The sequence below is a fragment of the Podarcis filfolensis genome, assembly GCF_964270895.1.
Source record: "Podarcis filfolensis genome assembly, chromosome: 9".
Classification (NCBI taxonomy): Eukaryota; Metazoa; Chordata; class Lepidosauria; order Squamata; family Lacertidae; genus Podarcis; species Podarcis filfolensis.
In genome coordinates, this window is record NC_139610.1 from 34,586,974 (window position 1) to 34,606,758 (window position 19,785).

Below are 19,785 nucleotides of genomic sequence, written 5' to 3' on the forward strand. Positions count from 1 at the left end.
GAGACGCAAGGATGTACCACTGCCGCGCGCGGGGGATGCGAAGGTGTGACGTGCCGCCACGCGCGCGCGCGCGCGCCGCCCCATCCACCTGGCAGCGCCGTGGGGGCGCCCGGGCCGGCTCGCGCACAGGCGCCGCGATTGGCCAGGGCCAAGCGCCCTGCAGGTTTGGCGCCAGAATCTTCCTCGCGCGCGTTAAGAGGTGCGGGAGGGTGTGCCTCTCAGGACACTCTGCACATGCCCCAAACCTCTCCATAGGATGAAGTGCATGTATGCCTGCCTGCCAAAACGTGTGCCACCCTAGGAGCCAACTCTTAGAGGCCGAGGTCACTTTGCCGCCTACACCCCCTACAATAAAATATTTGAGGGGACCTGCCAGTGCCGGATTTACGTATAAGCTAAACAAGCTGTAGCTTAGGGCCCCACTCTCTTGCGGCCCCCTCAAAAAAAATTCAAGGAAAAAACAACTGGATGTACATTTCCAAAATATAAGAAAAAAATAAAAATAAAATAATTGTTATAAATAAAAAATCATTTTAAGTTAGAAATTAATAATTATTTCAATATCAATATACTTCTTAATTGTATTTCAGTTCAACAATTACTTTGATAAAATACGTATTTTGTTATGTGCAAATGGCTTTAGATACCTATTAGGTCCATAAATTACCGTATAGCATATATTCAACACAAAATACAGCGATAATTTGTTGTTGACAAAGGACAACTGGGCATATAAAGGGCCCCATTACCTTCAGTAGCTTAGGGGCTCATCATACCTAAATCTGGCCCTGGCACCTCCCCCCTCCCCCCCCAGTTAATGACCATTGCTATTCAAATGATGTGTGTGCACTGTATCATGTGATTGATTATGTGGGGGGGAACACCCCATATTTTATTCAGGTTGGCCATGCATGCCACAATCAGGGTGCAACTGGGCTTTAACATCCCACAAGGTTCTGCTGTTTTCCCATGATCAAAAGTCACTGTTTGTTTCACATGTTTGTTGAGTAATCAGCTGTACAGCTGCAGATAAAACATTTTAGGTGTGTTTTAAGTGCATTATACAAACGTGACACCAGATGGCGCTGGTAAGCTAATGCCAAATTACATATACTGTACAGGTATACAGTACAGTATTTTAAACCTTTTTTTTAAAAAAAAAAAAGCATGTTCACAGCATGTTTTTTTATACATGTGGCGATTCAGCCTATATTTACACTCATAGGAAACTGCCCTACTCTCCAAGGTCACTTCCAGACTACCTGGTTACTGAGCATTCTGGTTTGTTCATAGGAAGTTTGCATGGTCATTTTTTGTTATTACTTATTTGAATTGTTACCAATCCTTCATCATGAAGTTTCAGGGCAAGTTACAACAATTTTTAAAATACAATATTCTGAACAATTAAAACAAATGAGATGACATTGCTTCAAGCATTATCCTGCCCTTTCTGTCGCAATTTCCCATCCTTATTGCAAACACACACATATACATATACATATACATATACATATACAGTGGTATCTCAGGTTAAGTACTTAGTTCGTTCCGGAGGTCCATACTTAGCCTGAAACTGTTCTTAACCTGAAGCATCACTTTAGCTAATGGGGCCTCCTGCTGCTGCCATGCGGCTGGAGCACGATTTCTGTTCTCATCCTGAAGCAAAATTCTTAAACTGAAGCACTATTTCTGGGTTATCAGAGTCTGTAACCTGAAGCGTATGTAACCTGAAGCATATGTAACCCGAGGTACCACTGTACATATACATGTATATGTGTATATGTGTGTGTCTATACACACACACACACATATGTATTATGGTGCTGGAGGAGACTCTTGAGAGTCCCATGGAATGCAGGAAGATCAAACCTATCCATTCTTAAGGAAATCAGCCCTGAGTGCTCACTGGAAGGACAGATCCTGAAGCTGAGGCTCCAATACCTCATGAGAAGAGAAGACTCCCTGGAAAAGACCCTGATGTTGGGAAAGATTGAGGGCACAAGGAAAAGGGGACAACAGAGGACGAGATGGTTGGACAGTGTTCTCAAAGCTACCAGCATGAGTTTGACCAAGCTGTGGGAGGCAGTGGAAGACAGGAGTGCCTGGCATGCTCTGGTCCATGGGGTCACGAACAGTCAGACATGACTAAATGACTAAACAACAACAATATATATATACACACACACACATACATACATCCAATTTTGCGGGGAAAGGTGGTTTGTTGCGCAAGAGCTTCAAAGCAACTGTAACAAAGCAACCTCAATTTCCCGCCCAGAAATATTAATGGACTGGAAAAACTAGTCCATCAATCTCATTACTGCCTACACATTAACAACTATTGAATATGGAGCGTTCTACATGCAAGGCAGCCACTGAATCACTCTATTTCTATAAAATACAGCAGTTCTATTTCTATAAAAAACAGCAGTTCACAATTTTAATAAATAATTGTAAGGTATCAGTGAAGCAGCAACAATCTTTAAAAACAGCACAATCCTATACATATGAGTTTCACAGAGTTTAATGGTGCTTATTCCCTGGTAAGTAGGTACAGGTTTGCAACCGAAAAGGTTAATACAGTATAGGGATTGCGGTGGGAGAAGGAAGAGCTAAACTTCCCCTTCTTGTGGACTGTGGTCCTAATCTAGATTAGGCTGCTCTTGTGCTTGGCTTTCATTAAAAACAAACCCTGAGGTAGCTAAAGCAAAGCATTTAATGCCACACAATGTGCAATAAGGGACCCTCATGTTTCAGACCACAGAAAGTATGAAAAATACTCTAAAAACATATTAAAGAGGAACAAAGAGGTCCTTTGCATATTGTTCATTGCCTCTTTTTTATTTGTTTACTTGCGGACATTAAAAGTATATTCTTTTCTATTTGTGGGTCTTTCCAGTGCTTGTGTTATGAAATGGAGACCACAATCCCCTCATGCTTGCTTTACCTTTCTTTCAGAGGCAGTAATACTTCTGAAAACCAGTTTCTGGAAACCTCAGGAGGGGAGAGCAATCTTGTGCTTGCTTCCTGCTTGTGGGTTTCCCACAGACATCTGGTTGGCCAGCGTGAGAACAGGATGATGGACAGGGCTAGATTTAGGCTTGATAAGGCCCTAAGCTACTGAAGGTAATGGGGCCCTTTATATGTCCAGCTGTCCTTTGACAACAACAAATTGTCACTGTTTTTTGTGTTGAATATATGCTATATGTTAATTTGTGGACCTAATAGGTAGATCCTAATAGGATCTAATGCCATTTGCACATAACAAAATATGTATTTTATCAAAGTAATTGATACAGAAATGAGTAAACCAGTGATATTTTAGGGAGCAGGCTAGCAGGTGGAGTCCATTACTTACATCATAGGAGCCTACACAACACAAAACACTGTTGCTGTATGTAGGTTTTATTTTATTTGTTTTTTATCTTATATTTTGGAAATGTACATCCAGGGTTTTTTTCCTTTAAATTTTTTGGGGGGCTCCAAGAGAATGGAGCCCTAAACTATAGCACTGATGATGGACTAGTTGTTCATCATGACAACCTTCAGACTTCTCAAATGTCAGAGCCTGACTTATACAGGGCTATTTGAGGCGTGCAAGGCATAACTAAGCTGTTAGAAACCACACACTCCAGTCTACAAGCAGGCAGTATTGCTTGTGTTGTAGTTAGAAGTGGTTTTTTTAAAAGGAGATGAAGCTAAATGCCTGCTTTCAGCCACATGGTATTGGTTTTCCATGACCACTAGTATTTATTCCAACATGCAGTAGCGTTTAGTGGTTTAATATATCTGGATTGTAACGAGGCAGAGGATCACACACCCATCCTGATTTCAGATTGGAACGAATGATTTTCAGGTTTTACAGACTCAGCTTTAACTGGCATCCGTGACTCAGATGGAATGAAGCCATCACTTATGCGAAGTGGTGCCACTACTTATTTCACAAACAGCAGGATTCTACGGGGCAGGTAGGAGATGTGCAGCCCTGTGGCATTCACAGCCTCCACAACAGATCAGCTGCTTGAAGCAGTTACCAGACTTCTACCTGCCACAAGAGCAAATCATCTTCTGGAACATGAGGTACACCAGACTTTCCTGAACCTTTAGATTTAAGCTCCCTAAAACATATTTTCCTGCTAGTACCTCTCCTGTAGAGAGAAACTACTCATTGTAATTTGGTTTAACCATAAGTTGTAATTTTCCAAGTTTAAATTTTGACATTGACATATGTCTGTGTTTTATTTTCCTGTTGTCATTCCAAACATTATTTTTCTCTTGTTTTTCCTGTGTGTGTGTGTGTTTTTAAAGATTATGATCATTAAATCAGAAGTGCCCAACCTGCCTACTGTTATCATACAGCCCTCAGCATCGGATTCGTCTGTGCCTTCTTTCCATTCTCTGTGGCAGACCCCTGTTCATTGTCACGACTCCCTCCTCCCCTGAATTCTCCAACCATTGTGGCCTGCTGAGATGGAGGGTGCGGCTGCTTTTTCCTTCTGGGCAAAGGATTAAGAAGACTGCCTAAGGCCATGGCAGAGGAGGGGCAGAATTATTTTCACCAGAACCTTGCTCAATGTTCATTCACTGTCTCTTATTGTTACTCCATGGGAGATAATTAATCTGAAGAGTCATACCTTATTATGCTGCAATGCAACAAAACATTGCTGTGGGGTGTGTTCCTGTTCACTGTTCGTGTCAGACAACCATACCCTCTTCCTCAAAAGTCCACTCCATTCCAGTCTTCTCACTTTCCCAGGCCAGTCAACAGTGCATGGCCTCTTAGAATGCTCTGTCCTCATCTAGCTGTTTTGCCATTTCCAATATATTTTGCCACCTGAGGCAAAGAACATGATGGCACTCTATCCAACCCACTTCCACCTAAAGGAAATTGGATTGGCAGCTGAATCTAACTTTTGCACTTACAGGGTAGTGTCCTTTAGTGCTCATTTAGCGGGTGCTTGACAGGCTTGTAGCCCACCCATAGCTCTGATTTCCAACAGAGTGGAATGTCCAGGGGACCAGAAGGAATGGCTGATGGGCTACCACTGTCACTTGAGCCAATTGCCTCACTCTGCCCAATGGTGGGGTGAATGCTATCAACGACTTAAATGCATCTCTATACCTTTTTAAAAATGCATGCAAAATTTGTTTCCTTTGTCTTTTAAGCACCCAGGAACATCGTCAGTTTGAAGTTTGCACTAGAACCTCATTTCCCTGGCTGTACATAGTTTGCAGGAAACAGGGATGTATATAGGAGCTAGGCATATTAATGGTGACCTTTGCATGGGGTGGGACACGGGTGGCACTGTTGGTTAAACCACAGGGCCTAGGACTTGCCAATCAGAAGGTCGGCGGTTCGAATCCCCACAGCGGGGTGAGCTCCCGTTGCTCAGTCCCTGCTCCTGCCAACCTAGCAGTTCGAAAGCACGTCAAAGTGCAAGTAGATAAATAGGTACCACTCTGGTGGGAAGGTAAACGGCGTTTCCGTGCACTGCTCTGGTTCGCCAGAAGCGGCTTAGTCATGCTGGCCACATGACCCAGAAGCTGTACGCCGGCTCCCTCAGCCAATAAAGCGAGATGATCGCCGCAACCCCAGAGTCGGTCACAACTGTACCTAATGGTCAGGGGTCCCTTTACCTTTACCTTTTTGCATGGGGCTGCTGCAGGACCTGAAGGAGAGCAGCGGCAAGGGAGGCCAGGCCAGTGAGCACATCAGCTCCCAGTTGGCAGTAGTCTTCATTTTATATAATGTTCTCGTTTTAGTATTTGAATTGTAAACTGCTTTGGGTGCCTTGGCAGAAAGGAGGCATGTAAATTCAGTCAATCACTGGTGATGGGAGGTTATTTGAAGGTGGTTAAGAGCAATAGTGGCTTGGAGCAGAGAGCATGGCGGGAACATCTTGGATGCCCACAAACTTTCACCTGCTTTTCTTTGCATTTTTTGTGGCTAATTTCCCGTTGTGCAAGGGCTCAATGAATGACAGATATTGCATCGGTGTGGACTAATTTTTTTAAACTTGTAAACACTGCTTTTCTGTTTGAAATAAACATATAAAGTGCATCAACAAAAGGCAGTGTTTTTAACATTGTGTTTTAATTGTTGTAACCCACCCTGGGATCTTAGGGTAAAGGGTGATTAATTAATAGTTAATTATGCAAAACAATCAAATGCAATAAAAATAACTGAAACAGCAGAAAGATAAATGAACAGTGCACATTTATTCGAAAGTAATTCTCACAGTGTTTAATGTGGCTCAGATAAAGTGTGTGCAGGGGCTGTAGTAAATATTCAGCAGAATCAAACACATAACAAACACTCCACCCCCCGCAACGGCCAAAGGTTCATGAAAGAAACACATACAATTACGGAGTATCCACACCCCCAAAAATGGAGTGAGGGGCCTAGAAGGAATGACCAAAATGCATATTTGCCCACATAACCCTCTGGAGATTAAAATCAACACAATTCATTTTTTAAATTGTTTGAGTGTCAAATATATTTCCAGATACCGCTTGGTAGCCGTATGTTTCCAAGTACGATGAAGTAATTGCTATCAAGCAAAAAAGAGGATTCTGCACCACTCATGGCATTTCCTGTGCTTAACGTGATTATGAATGATTGTGGTTGTAGTTAAAAACCCAGCTCCAGAAGATGTAAATATTCGTCATGCACCCCAGAGCCTAAGAAGGGAGAGGGGTTGGGGAATCACCAAAATAGCATATTGTGTGCCAGAATATACAAGCTAATCATATTCCCATGGCATCCTATGCAACAACAATGCGGTTTCTATAAAAACACACACGCACACTGAACTGAAAAGGAAAGGAATGGAACTGAATTCCTATTTATTTGAGCCAATCTCTCCTAGGATCTCTTTGGCATGTGTGTGAGCACATTTCTCTTTTTGGAGAGAAGGCGGGAGAAGGAGTCTTTATTGATTTCTTTTTAGCTCTTACTGGCCCACCCAAGTACAGTCAGGCTGGAAACCTGTCGCCAAAGAACCGGCTTATTAGTTCAAATTCACGTGTGACTTGAAGCTCCAGCAGCACCTCAGGTCAATAATAATATAATGAATTAATAATACGTGCTTTTTTCTAGAAAAATAGGCGCCGGGACTCACCATGAAGTTACAGTAAGTGCCACACTTTTTAACAACAAAAAAGGAGATACTGGTACTGAAAGTACCCCCTGAAAAAAAAGCACTGATTAATAATAATTTTATTATTTATACCCCACCCATCTGGCTAGGTTTCCCCAGGCGGTTTACCCCACATTGCTTCCTCATGTCACCAGGGCTTTCACAAGCCCCATGGGTATGCCATGGAGGGGATTGGCAGATCCCAAAGAAGTGGGGGAATGAATCAGGCAGTCAGAGCGGGTGACCCAGGGAAGTGCCTGAGCAGGATGGAGGAAGGTCAAGGCCTCAAGAAAGGTCAGAGCTGGTGGAGCTGGCTTGTGATTAAAAAAGTCAGGAGCTGCATCCTGGAGAAGGTACAAGCAGGCTGTCAGAGAGGTGTCCCACCTTGTGACGTCAGATGCCTCTAGTCAGGCGTCTCCTAAAAGGCCGCTGTCATCACTCCCAGCCCCTCCTGACAGGAAGGAGCCTCCCTCCAGCAGAGGCACCTGAGAGGGAGTTGGAGACGTGAACCAGCACCTTTGCCCTCAAGGACATGGAGATGCCACCATTGACATAAATGAACCTCACAGACCCTGTATAGCAGTGCCCTTTGCTTGCCCAGAGCAGAAATGCCTGTTATTCACCACACTGAGATTTGTGCCTGCACCAGTCTTCAAAAGGAAGTGGTAATGGCTGGGAAGCTTCTTGGATCAATGTCTCTGCTTGCACTTAACCTTGCAACTCACCCTCAGGGCATTTAACCTTTGCCTTGTCTATGTATCACTTATATTTGTGCATTGGGCAGAAAGATAAGCAAGAACATTTGTGCCGTAAAAACTTACAGGATTTCAGCAGGAAGTTATGGGCTATGCACTGATTGGACATGAAACGGTGTGACTGCCCCCAAAATGTTTGCAGGCACAAACATGACTGAAAACAGATTTGTGTGTGAGTGGCCAGAGAGCATTACGAGCACAAATCATCAAATAATTTGTTTTGAAGCGAAGTAGTTCTCTCTACAATAGAAGAATTAGGCACTTTGTGTGAATGTGAAAGGTGCTTGATCGATTGAACAATACTGCAGAGGGGAAAATACTGAAAATCTGGGGGGGGGGGGGACTAGAACACACATAATGATGCCAAGAAGTATTATGCACCATCTTCTGGTCAGAGTGAAGTATAACAGACCAAGGAAATCCCCAAACCAAGCACAGAGAAGAAAAAACACAGAACATGCAAATGTGAATTTGTTCTTTGTTCAAATACACATCTAGTATTGAGACTTGTTTGAAAACTGAGACAAATAAGACAGGGTAGACACAGTAAACATATGAAGTTTAGTAAACACAAATGTTCACGAGAAAGACTTCATAGGTTTAAAGGAATTTGGGCAATAAACTAAGTGTTAGGAGTCACTTCCAAACCTGGAGGTTGTACGGTAAGGCAAATTGATTTTGATGACAAATAATGCATATAATGGAGAACAATAACTGGAAACAAATCTATTACTTTTATTAATACAAAAAAGTAGAAGAGCAGCGGAGAATATAGGATTGTTTCTGAAATACTGTCATGCAAACTTTTTCTCCCCTGAAGAATAAAATTCTAGAAACAGCAGAGTGGAAAGCAAAGATGTTTGAATAAACACCTGTGTAGTTTTTTACCTCTCTCCTGCATACAAACCTGAGATGTGGTCAAACAAGAGCTGCATTCGCTCACTGACCATCTTCAAGCAATAACATGCTCATGGGTGGGCGGAGAAACGGGTGTCTTACCTCTGTACAGCAGCATACCACCCTCACCAAAGTCAGAAGCTTATGCCCTCCCACTCCAGCCTCCATTCAGACAAGCAAACAACATTATGACAGTTCAAGAACACAATCCAGGCAGGCAAAAGCCCTTCAAGAGGGTACAGAGCAGGGTCTGTGAAGGGTATTGGCCAGGGGAGTGGAGAGGGCCCAGAGGGCCAAATGAAGAGGTCTGCAGAGGCACATTTGATCCCCAGGCCTAAGGTTTCTCATCCCTGATGTACATTCTCTGACACTAGTTATGGTCAACACCCTCGTTTTCTGAATGTTATAAAGGAACAGGAAAACATAGCTCAAATTCCAATATATATATCTATTTATTTGTTGCATGGTAAACATGAAAATGTCAGACTACCTTTACAAATTTTTTTTGCCAACGACAAGTGCAAAATATAGCAGTCATTCAGTAGTTTGCAAATATTTATTTATGAACATTAACTACATTGACACAGTTAATTTAGTAAAAGAGAATAGAAAGGCTCATCCCAGCAGATTAAGAAAAAGGGGAGAAAAAAAGCTTCCTCTCTCAAATCTAAAATTTTTCTAACACCAGACTAAGAAAGGTTTTTTAAAGGAAACAACTATTAACATGTGCAAATACTCCTCTTCCGGTATTTTTGCTCCCAAGGAAGTTCTACTCAGCAGCTTATTAAACCAATTTTTATGGGTATGCTTCAGAAGATACAACTTCATATATCCAAATACTTTACAAACAGTTCTATCCAACTCTAATGGAAACTTTATTCTTTTACAAACTTTGAATTCTAAATGGATACATTGTTCTTTACAAACATTCAAATTTGTGGCCTTCATCTTTAACCTTTACTTAAATATATATGCTTCACTTGCGTATAAAATAGAAAATGCATTCATTTTAGGAAGATAGGGCCGTTTCCTCTAGCACACAACTAGGGCCCAGCAGGCTTGTTCTTGGGCTCCAGTTAAAAGCATCATATAGCTTTGAATTTGCAGAGGGTGTTAAATCTTCTAAGCTTAACCAAAAGTTCATGGTAGTTATGTGCATTTGTCAAGCGCTCCTCCTTATATTTCTGCAGGGTAATTTATTTGGTCTTCTTTTCCACCATGCACTCTTGTTTCTCCAATTTCTCTCTGTAAGAATTGTACTGCGAGTCGGTACCAAACAGTTTATCCCACCACGTGAAGGTTGAAGCATAGTTGCCAATGAAGTTCATATGGTGGAAGTCATGGAATCGAGCCCCAGCATAGAAAGGCACCAAATGCAATGGATTCAGAGGAATGTCGTAGCCGCTAAGGAGAGAGAGAGGAGAATTTACAATACAGATACGGAAGACATTGCTCGCATTTCCATTCAAGTGAAGCATTGCTAAAATCAGAAGCAAGTCCCACTGAGTTTAATGGGGCTTACTCTCTTGTAAGTGGGTATAGGACTACAACCATAGACATTTACCAGTTTCCATGTTAACTTGGTTGTAAAACCCCTGAAGTTCCTGGACTATGCAACTGGACAACATACTTCTGAAGCTGTAGAAGTAACATCTGTCATGTGGTATTTAAAGTGTGTTTCTTACTTCTGTACTGATGATACATGCTTTATATATAGTCCCTGCAAGGAGGTCATGTAAATATCTCAGCACAAAGTGTCTACAACACTATGCCAAACAGAGGAATGAAATAGTTGAAAAATGTGGGCTCTCTCTCTCTCTCTCACACACACACACACACATACACACACACACACACACAGTCTGGATTCATAGCTAGATTTTGCTGGGAAAGTATTCAATGAATCAAGGGTGGCCAACCTATGGCTCTCCAAATGTTGTTCCATTCAACTAAAAATTATGGTTAAATGTTCTCTCTAACCATAATTTGTTTCACTTGTTCAGACATCACGATGAATTCTAGTTAGCTTAGCATTAAAAAGCTTATAGCCTGCGCATCTGGCTGGGTTGCCCCAGCCACTCTATATCTATCTTTGACATGTGAAAATAGAGGGGAAGAGGGAGCATGTGAGCCTAAGGCTCATTTAGGTAGCATAGTTTCCAGTTATATCTTATCATTTCTAGTTACATCTTAATCACACTTAATAGAGCAGCTTTTATGTGGAACTTAAGGTGACCCTACTTGCTCAAAGAGTATCAAATTAGTTTGTAAGCTTGTCATCTAAAGAATCATGTGCAGTAGAATCCTCTGAATGTTTATGCAAGCTCTACTAAAGTCATTGAAACTTACTCTAAGGTAGGAATGCACAGGATTTCAGTCTTAAATACATGCACTTAGAATAAGGACATTTAGAGGAAATCCTGAATAGTTAATAGATTTTTTTTTTTAAAAAAAGTCATTTGTCTAGATTTTACCTGGTGACTTTGGGTGGTATTCAACGAAGTGTGACTTAGAGTACACCTAGATGACTAATTTAGGTCTAATAATTTTACTATGTCTACCCCAAGTAACACTTTGTTGAATACAACCCTCTATATTTCTGATGAATATGACCAGACTGAACAGCGAAAGTAGATTACCTGTGGACGTCAATGGTCTCCAGCAAGCGACAGATCACCCATGCCCACAGAAGAATCACGTGATTGCAAAACACCATTATTCCAATGAAAAACCCAGCTCCAAGGATAAGGGTTTCCAGAGGGTGTGCATATTCAGCTTGCATGCCAAACGGAGCCTACGAAAGGAGGAAGAGGGGGAAAAATGCTCTTTTGTATGCCAAGGCATAAATATACTTTACGGCTAATCTGAAATGTATACAGTGGGTTACGAACTAAATTTGTTCCGGAGGTCCATTCTTAATCTGAAACCGTTCTTAACCTGAGGTACCACTTTAGCTAATGGGGCCTCCTGCCACTGCCGCACGGTTTCTGTTCTCATCCTGAGGTATAGTTTTTAACCCGAGGTACTACTTCCGGGTTAGCGGAGTCTTTAACCTGAAGTATTTGTAACCCGAGATATGACAGTACTTCCTGCATGCCCAGGTTGTTCTAGCAGAAATCTCCCCCTCTCGCACTCAGATCCTGGTTTTAATGTTACATACAGGTAACAGAGGAATGAGTGAACTGTGTTTAACTCTACTCTAGCTCTTTATGGCTACAAATTCTGGACTGCCCCTGAAAGACTATAATTTCAGCTGGTAGCATAGAACCATGATTACTTAAGACGACAGAGTAAGAACCCCTTGTAAAATATTCAGAATGGAAGCAAATCATAGCTTATATGAAAACTTTACAGTGATGCTTTCCTCACCTTCAGATCCCCCTGAAGGTTTTTCTGAGTCTTTAGTCTATGCTCCCTACTGAGCGTTATTTCAGTAATAGAAGCTAGCTATTCAAAAAAGCAATTGGAGGATGGTTGTTAGGGAAACCACCCAATGTAGGTTGAAACCTTACAGGTGGGCTTTAGCTCAGTAGTACAGCACAGTGATGCAGAAGGACTAAAGTTCAGTCACTGGTCTCTCTGTTTAATAGGACCTCAGTAAGTAAGGAGACTGGAGAATTGCTGCTGGTCAGACTTCACTACAAATATACTAGGTCAAAGTGGGTTATGTTCCTAACCTACATAATCATTATCAGAATAACAGACAGAGATCATTTGTAGGGGAAACCAGCTGAAGGGATTTTTGTATTTTATAGCCAGTCATTGGTGGGTAAGAAGTTAGACATATTCAGAGCACAGCATTTAAAATGGCGAACTATTTTGAGCGATCAGTTTCGAAGTCTGTCGAACTACAGCAATATTAAACTCTTGATGAAAACAGTTTGCTAAGCGTGCTGTTCTCTCTTCTCCCTTTTTACAAAAAGAATAGCTAATGTATGCCTAGTGCTTTTATATGCTCACAGCATTACAGCATTAACTAGGTAACGTTCACCAAGAATTTAAGGCAATACATACCACAAACTCATGATGCACTTTGTGGATGTACTTATATATTCTCTTGTGATGCAGCAGCCTATGCAGAAAATAATGCCAGGCATCCTCAATCACAGCACATCCAAAACATTGAGAAAGTAGCACATACCTGGGGGGGGGGCAGAGGTAGGGAAAGAGAAGCATTTGTTAAGACAAGTACAATAGATTAGGACACCTTGTCTCCCAACCCAGTTTTTGCTTTTTACAAATCATTGTAGCAGTTTTCTAAAACTAATTTCACATAAAATTTACTTAATCCATTAACATCTTTCTTTCTTGCCAACTGTAATTTGTAATGATAGGAACACTTTATAGGGAAAGCTCAGCTTGAAAATGACTACTAGAAACTTCTTATTATTTTTCTGTGCAGAACTTTTAGAAATCTTCCAGATGCTGAAGTGCAGTGCTTGATCATAACAGGATTTGAGAAACACTGCATTTATTGAAGTACTTAACTGCACAGAGCTGTTTCAGTGAAATACATCTACTTACCATCTTGGCATGCTTTCCCAGTCATAAGGAATATTAAAATATTCTGTGAAGTAAAAGGTACCAAGTATCAGAGGAAACTGAATAAAAAAGTGATTGAACATAAGTGCCTTGAAACACTTCCATTGTCTTTCCCAGGTTTCTGGCTTATCCTGTAAACAAGAAATAAAAGTATTTTATAAATAGAAGTAGAATATTCCAATGATATTACTGAAGATGTGATACATGGGAATAAGTACTAAATTAATAGTACTTCATACTATAATAGAAGAATACCTAAATTAAAGGTAACGGAATATCAGCTTTGTCTTATCTGGCACTGTTTCAACTGATAATGCCCCAAAATGCAGCAACACTGCTGCCTGCGATGATCAATGTTTCCATTAATATCAGATATACATTTCAATGTTGATTCCCTGTCAATTATCATCCTACTCCAGGTGTACTTGGGGTAAGGCGAGAGATAAATATTAAAGTAGTGTTAGAATGCTCAGATTTTTGTCTTTCAGCCCGGGAACAGTACTGCCATTTGGTCTGAATTTATTGTTAATGAATCAACATTACAAATGCTATTTTCAAGTCAAAAGGAAACAGTTATGGTATGCATAGATCACAGCATCTATGGCATCAGAGCAGGGATGAGTAACCTGTGACCTTCCAAACATTGTTGAACTCCAGATTCTGTCAGCCCCAGCCGGCATAGCCCATGGTCAGGAATGAGCGGAGCTCGTATATCTGGAGGGCCACAGGTTTCCCCAACCCTCAATTAGTTTGGAGCCTGTACATTGTTTCAAGAAGGCTGCAGGAAATCAGCACAGTAAAGTAATCATGGTTTTATAACAGACTGGGCTCCGGATCTCATTAGGAAGCAGGATACTATGATCTATCTACCTTTTTAGTAGAAACTGGATTGAGAAGGCACCAGAATTCTATACGATACAAATTTCGCTGACTTATTATTCAATACAGTGGTACCTCGGGTTACAGACGCTTCAGGTTACAGACTCCACTAACCCAGAAATAGTACCTCAGGTTAAGAATTTTGCTTCAGGATGAGAACAAAAATCACGCAGCGATGGCGCGGGAGGCCACATTAGCTAAAGTGGTGTTTCAGGTTAAGAACGGACCTCCAGAATGAATTAAGTTCTTAACCCGAGGTACCACTGTACAGTGGTACCTCAGGTTACATACGCTTCAGGTTACAGACTCTGCTAACCCAGAAATAGTACCTTGGGTTAAGAACTTTGCTTCAGGATGAGAACAGAAATCGTGCTCCGGCAGCGCAGCAACAGCAGGAGGCCCCATTAGCTAAAGCGGTGCTTCAGGTTAAGAACAGTTTCAGGTTAAGAACGGACCTCCGGAACTAATTAAGTACTTAACCCGAGGTACCAGTGTATTGCAATACTCCAAGCTTTATGTTATTACATATATACCATTCAGGTATCAGGGTGTATGTCACTCAAGCGAATTTCACACACGGTTACTATTAAAAACAAGAGTGCCCAGGACTGATGCTATATACAGGGGCCATGTTCTAGCTTAGTGATGGATAGCCTGAAGCTTTGCAGACTGCCCCAACTCCCAGCAGCCCCTGCCAGCATTGCCAATGGTCAAAGATGACAGGACAGTTTGGGGGACCACTGGTTCCCACCTGTGTTCTAGCCACTCTACAGCTTCTGTGGGGGAAACTAGCAACTGTACAATGTTATCTCCTTTCTTCATTTACTGGCTGAACAATGCAATCCTATGCATTGCTTAAGATAAAATCCTACACCAACTAACCTGTGAGTAAGCCACAGTGACAATCACATCTGAGCAAGTGTCACTGTGGCTTACTCACAGGTAAGTCCGTGTAGCGTTCCAGCTTAAATACATTTTTAACATTACCTCTTGTCCTTTGGGGTAGCGTGCAGGATAACAGTAAACATCTAGCAAATAATACTGTTGGCAAACTTGTTCAGATGTTCCACTTTCTACAATAACATATCAAAACACACACAAACACCCTATTTACTTGAAAGCCTGCAAGTTAGAGGCCAGACTGTCAAAGGCCCTTTGCCTCGTGCTTTTCAACAGTACCACCCAGAATTCAGATTGGAAGTCAGCAATACGTACTCACAGATAGCTAAACTAAATATTTATATAAGAAATTAACCAAAATATGCATAATAATTATACAATCACATAAATAAGTGTAAATTGTTCCATGTTTGTTATAAAAGCAGAGTAAAGCATAAGATCGTTTTTTTTCTATCCTCTGAAAGAGGCTGCTCACAAAAATGTCACCAGTCGCAAGCTGGCAGAATATGGGAAGTGAACTCATGATCTGGGGAGCTCCAAAGTTATGCCACTTGTTGGAGCCATGTATGACACCAGAGCTGGAATTTTTCATACTAGACAACACTCCATCTTACCTGTTGTATTTTATACTTTTGCATGTAAGGTATAAACTGAAAGATAAATCCAGGCAAACATATTAAAAAGTAGGAAAGTTCATGCATGAGAAGTGATCCCCAGGTTGCAATCTGGTATTTGGTGTAGTTATTCAGCATATATGTCCAAGCATTTTTAAATGGCTGTTGTAGCGGATTCTCAGGCAAGAAAGAGTCTATATATTCTACAGCCAGGTAGGCAGAATTCAGTATGCCAACACTGTCGTTAGTTGCCATCGTTCAGTTCTGGAACATCACACCTGTAGCTTCTCTGCAGGATTCTAGGAACAGTAAATAGACATCATGGTAAAGACACCATAACCAAAATGACATCGGCCAGCAACACAGTGTGCAGCTGTTGACTTGCATAAAAATAGTAGGGGACAAGATCTATCCATTTCCATACTGGACAACAGAGTTAAACAGATGTCGCTGCTTGCCCTTTGTCCTTGTCCAGTAGGAGAAGAGATTAATTCATACCTGCTTGCGCTGTATACATTGACAGAATCTCCTCTACCGCCTGACAAGAAGGAAATGTGCTGCTGCTTAATTAGGATGCCTTGGCCATAAACTGATCGATCATGCTAGATATCTGTTACATAATAAAAAGTAAATTGAAAGCCCTGCATGAAACTACTAGGATTTAGCTCGAGAGAGCATCCAAGGATTAACTACAAAAACAATTACAGTGGTACCTCATGTTACGTACCGTCCCCCTTACAAATGCTGCGGGTTACGCGTTCCACTAACCCGGAAGTAGATCCCTCTTGTGCGACCCTTGCCCCAGGATGTAAGCGGAAGTTGCACTCTGGCGACCTGGCAGCAGCAGGAGGTACCATTAGGGAAAATGTACCTCATGCTATGAGCAGTTTCAGGTTACAAATGGACCTCTGGAATGGATTAAGTACGCAACACAAGGTACCACTGTATCATCTTTCCCTTCCTGATATGAACAAAGAACAGGTGCCAATGTTTATGTACCAATTTCAGTCCAAATCAATTCTTACCTATATGGCATTGCTAATGCATCAGATTGAACAAAGTTTTTATAAGCATTCAATATCGGAGGTATAAGATCAAATTACATGCTTCTGGGTGATGTGGCCAGTATGACTAAGCCGCTTCTGGCGAACCAGAGCAGTGCACGGAAATGCCGTTTACCTTCCTGCTGGAGCTTGCACTTTGACATGCTTTCGAACTGTTAGGTTGGCAGGAGCAGGGACTGAGCAACGGGAGCTCACCCCGTCATGGGGATTCGAACCACCGACCTTCTGATTGGCAAGTCCTAGGCTCTGTCGTTTAACCCACAGCGCCACCCACATCCCTCAAGCATTCACATACATGCTTTCAAATGAATATGTGTAAGTTTGCTTAACCTGATGCAATAAAGTAACTCTTGATAAAGAGGAATTAAATGCTGTGCTTTTCTAATTATTCAGTCAGAGCAAGAATTTAGGCTTGCCGGATAGAACAATCCTGACCCTCCAGAGTGGCCAATGGTCAAAGATGACAGGAGTTGTAGTCCAGCAACATTTAGAGAGCCAGAGGCTAGCCATCCCCAATATGTGTGAAAATCAACTAACATTAAGAGTGCCATAACAAGAGAATCCCAATCCCACCTTGGCAATCAAACCGAGTGATTGCAGGCTAAGGTACCTGACCAGGGGGGTGAAATCCTTATAATGGCTACTCTGCCTTTCTGTACCTCAAGCCTTACTTTGTTATGCACTTGATATTCAGGTGAATCTATCTGGAGGAAGTTTATATCTCCCTCTTTGTCCAGCCAGGTATCAGATATACAGAGCAGACTGGCAAGTTACTAAAGTCTGAAATGATTGAGGTCTATTATTTATTTATTGCACACTTTTTTTTTACATAAAAAGTAAACTCAATTGCATTTTATCAAATAACTTACCCAATCTATCTGCTATAATTATGCAAATTTCAACCTCCTAACAGTATCAGTAATCTATTCTTCTACCCATATTACACGTTAAATGGAGCAGGTGGTGCTGTGGTCTAAACCACTGAGCCTCTTGGGCTTGCCGATTGGAAGGTCGGCGGTTTGAATCCCCGCAACGGGGTGAGCTCCCATTGCTCTGTCCCAGCTTCTGCCAACATAGCAGTTCAAAAGCATGCCAGTGCAAGTAGATAAATAGGTACTGTGTGACAACAAGATAAACGGCATTTCTATGAGCTCTGGTTTCTGTCACGGTGTTCCATTGCACCAGAAGCAGTTTAGTTATGCTGGCCATATGACCCAGAAAAGCTGTCTGTGGACAAACACCGATTCCCTCGGCCTGAAGCAAGATGAGTGCCACAACCCCATAGTCACCTTTGACTGGACTTAACTGTCCAGGGGCCCTTTACCTTTTTGTTATTACAAGTTAAAAGAGATAAGACAGCTCTGCCTGCAAGTTTGCTTTCCAACAGCACAACTCAATAGGGAAAAGTAATGGGGAGGCATGAAAAGCAAGCACTGGAGCAGCTATTCCTTTACTGGCAGAACTGAGGGGGCGAGGCTGGTCTTCCTCTTAGTCTTCCTAGTTGCCATGTGTACCCCTGCTAGTGACAGAGGCCAGAGCATGCCACGCACTGGTTCCTGTACAACACAAGACTATGACTGAAAGCAGATACACCCTAGCTCTGTGAAGCAAGACATAAGCATGCAAAATGATGAAACCTTATAGCACAATCTCAAGGATGTTTACTCCGCAGCACATTTATCTAATTAAACTGGGCTAATATTGTAGGATACAGTGGCTCGAGCGTCAGACTAGGCCAACTCCCTGCTCAGCCACAAAGTACATTTGATGTTCTTGGTCTAGTCATTGTATTTTACTTATTATACCACAAATTTTCTATACTGCTTAATTATAGGTGGGAACCACTAAAGTGGTTTCCCACTATCCATCCTAACCCACCTATCCCAAAGTTTGGTTAGGAACAAGTTGCAGGAGGAGAGTGCCTTCAGCTTCTTGGAGAAGAGCCGGTAAATAATTCTTAAAACATGCTACCTCATCCATCTTAAAAAAGTTACAGAAAAACTAGACAGTCCATCAGTCAGGCCTGGCCAAGCTCATCAACCACAACAAACAAATAATATAAACTTTAGAATTTCAAGCCATGGTTTGCTTTCTTGTTCTACCAGGCAAGCAGCACTAGGCGAATCAAAACAGCGAAAATCGAAAACAGGCACCAGGAGAAAGAAATGCCTTCTCCTATAACTCACCTGGGCCAAATAACAACAACTAATACAAAATAAAAATGCATCTCCCGAACCCTTAACTTCAGATTTTGTCTCTGAGATAGAAGTCGGTGAGGGGGGAGAGAAATAAAACGGAAAGTCACAAAATAACAGGCCTGAGCGGCCAAGAAGTGAATATTTTGGTGCCCATAAACAAAATGTAAAGGGGTTGCGTTTGTCGCCTTTTTCGGGTGGGGGGATCTCCAAATGCAACCAATGAAAGGAGCACCCCCTAAAACAACCCGCCCCCCAAGGCGCCTCCGCCTTCCATCCTCTTACCTGCGCCGAGGGATGCAGCAGCTCTGCCCACCGACGCTCCGCGACAAGGGCCAGGCTCCCTCCGCGCCGGGTCCTCAAATACGCCTCCTTCATTGGCCGCGGAAGGAAAGGCCGCCCCGCTGCCGCGATTGGTGCCTCGCGAGAGGCCGCGACCGTCAGGCGTGCGCCGAGCAGGTCTCGGCGGGCTCCCATTGGGTGGAAGGATGGAGTGAGATCGTCAGATCTCGTGGGCCGGCCAATGGGACGAGGCGCCAGTTCACTGACGAAGAGAAGGGAGAGGAGCGAGATGGGTGGATGGAGGGGACGCGGGGCGGAAGGTAGGCATGCAAACCGCACGGCGGCTGCACGCTCACCTGCTTCTCCTAATATCGAAGGATCGCAGCCTCTGCTCACGGGGTTTACTTCCAAGGAAAGCTGGGCGTAAGACGGCAGCTTTCTGATGCAGCTTAGCTCCCCTGCCTCGCGCTCCAAAATAAACCTAGAAATAATGTTTGGTATTGTTTTCGGTTCATACA

The 19,785-nt window shown here is 42.4% G+C and overlaps 1 protein-coding gene and 1 long non-coding RNA gene across 2 annotated transcripts in view; one reads left to right on the forward strand and one right to left on the reverse strand.

Annotated features, from left to right (window-relative positions):
* Positions 1 to 9,219: 9,219 nt before the first annotated feature.
* On the reverse strand, positions 9,220 to 19,428 carry LOC310770480 (methylsterol monooxygenase 1). Its single transcript, XM_083631350.1, has 6 exons — positions 19,271 to 19,428; positions 15,727 to 16,025; positions 13,316 to 13,464; positions 12,806 to 12,932; positions 11,431 to 11,585; positions 9,220 to 10,195 (listed from the first exon to the last, which is right to left on the reverse strand). The coding sequence occupies exons 2-6, from the start codon at positions 15,979 to 15,981 to the stop codon at positions 9,988 to 9,990; spliced, it is 894 nt and encodes a 297-aa protein (XP_083487476.1). The 5' UTR covers positions 15,982 to 16,025; positions 19,271 to 19,428; the 3' UTR covers positions 9,220 to 9,987.
* LOC310770545 overlaps positions 14,481 to 19,785 on the forward strand; it is a 309,952-nt gene continuing 304,647 nt past the window's right edge. Inside the window, exon 1 of the long non-coding RNA XR_014552256.1 lies at positions 14,481 to 14,637. This is a non-coding gene — a long non-coding RNA (uncharacterized lncRNA). The remainder of the gene's footprint in view (positions 14,638 to 19,785) is intronic.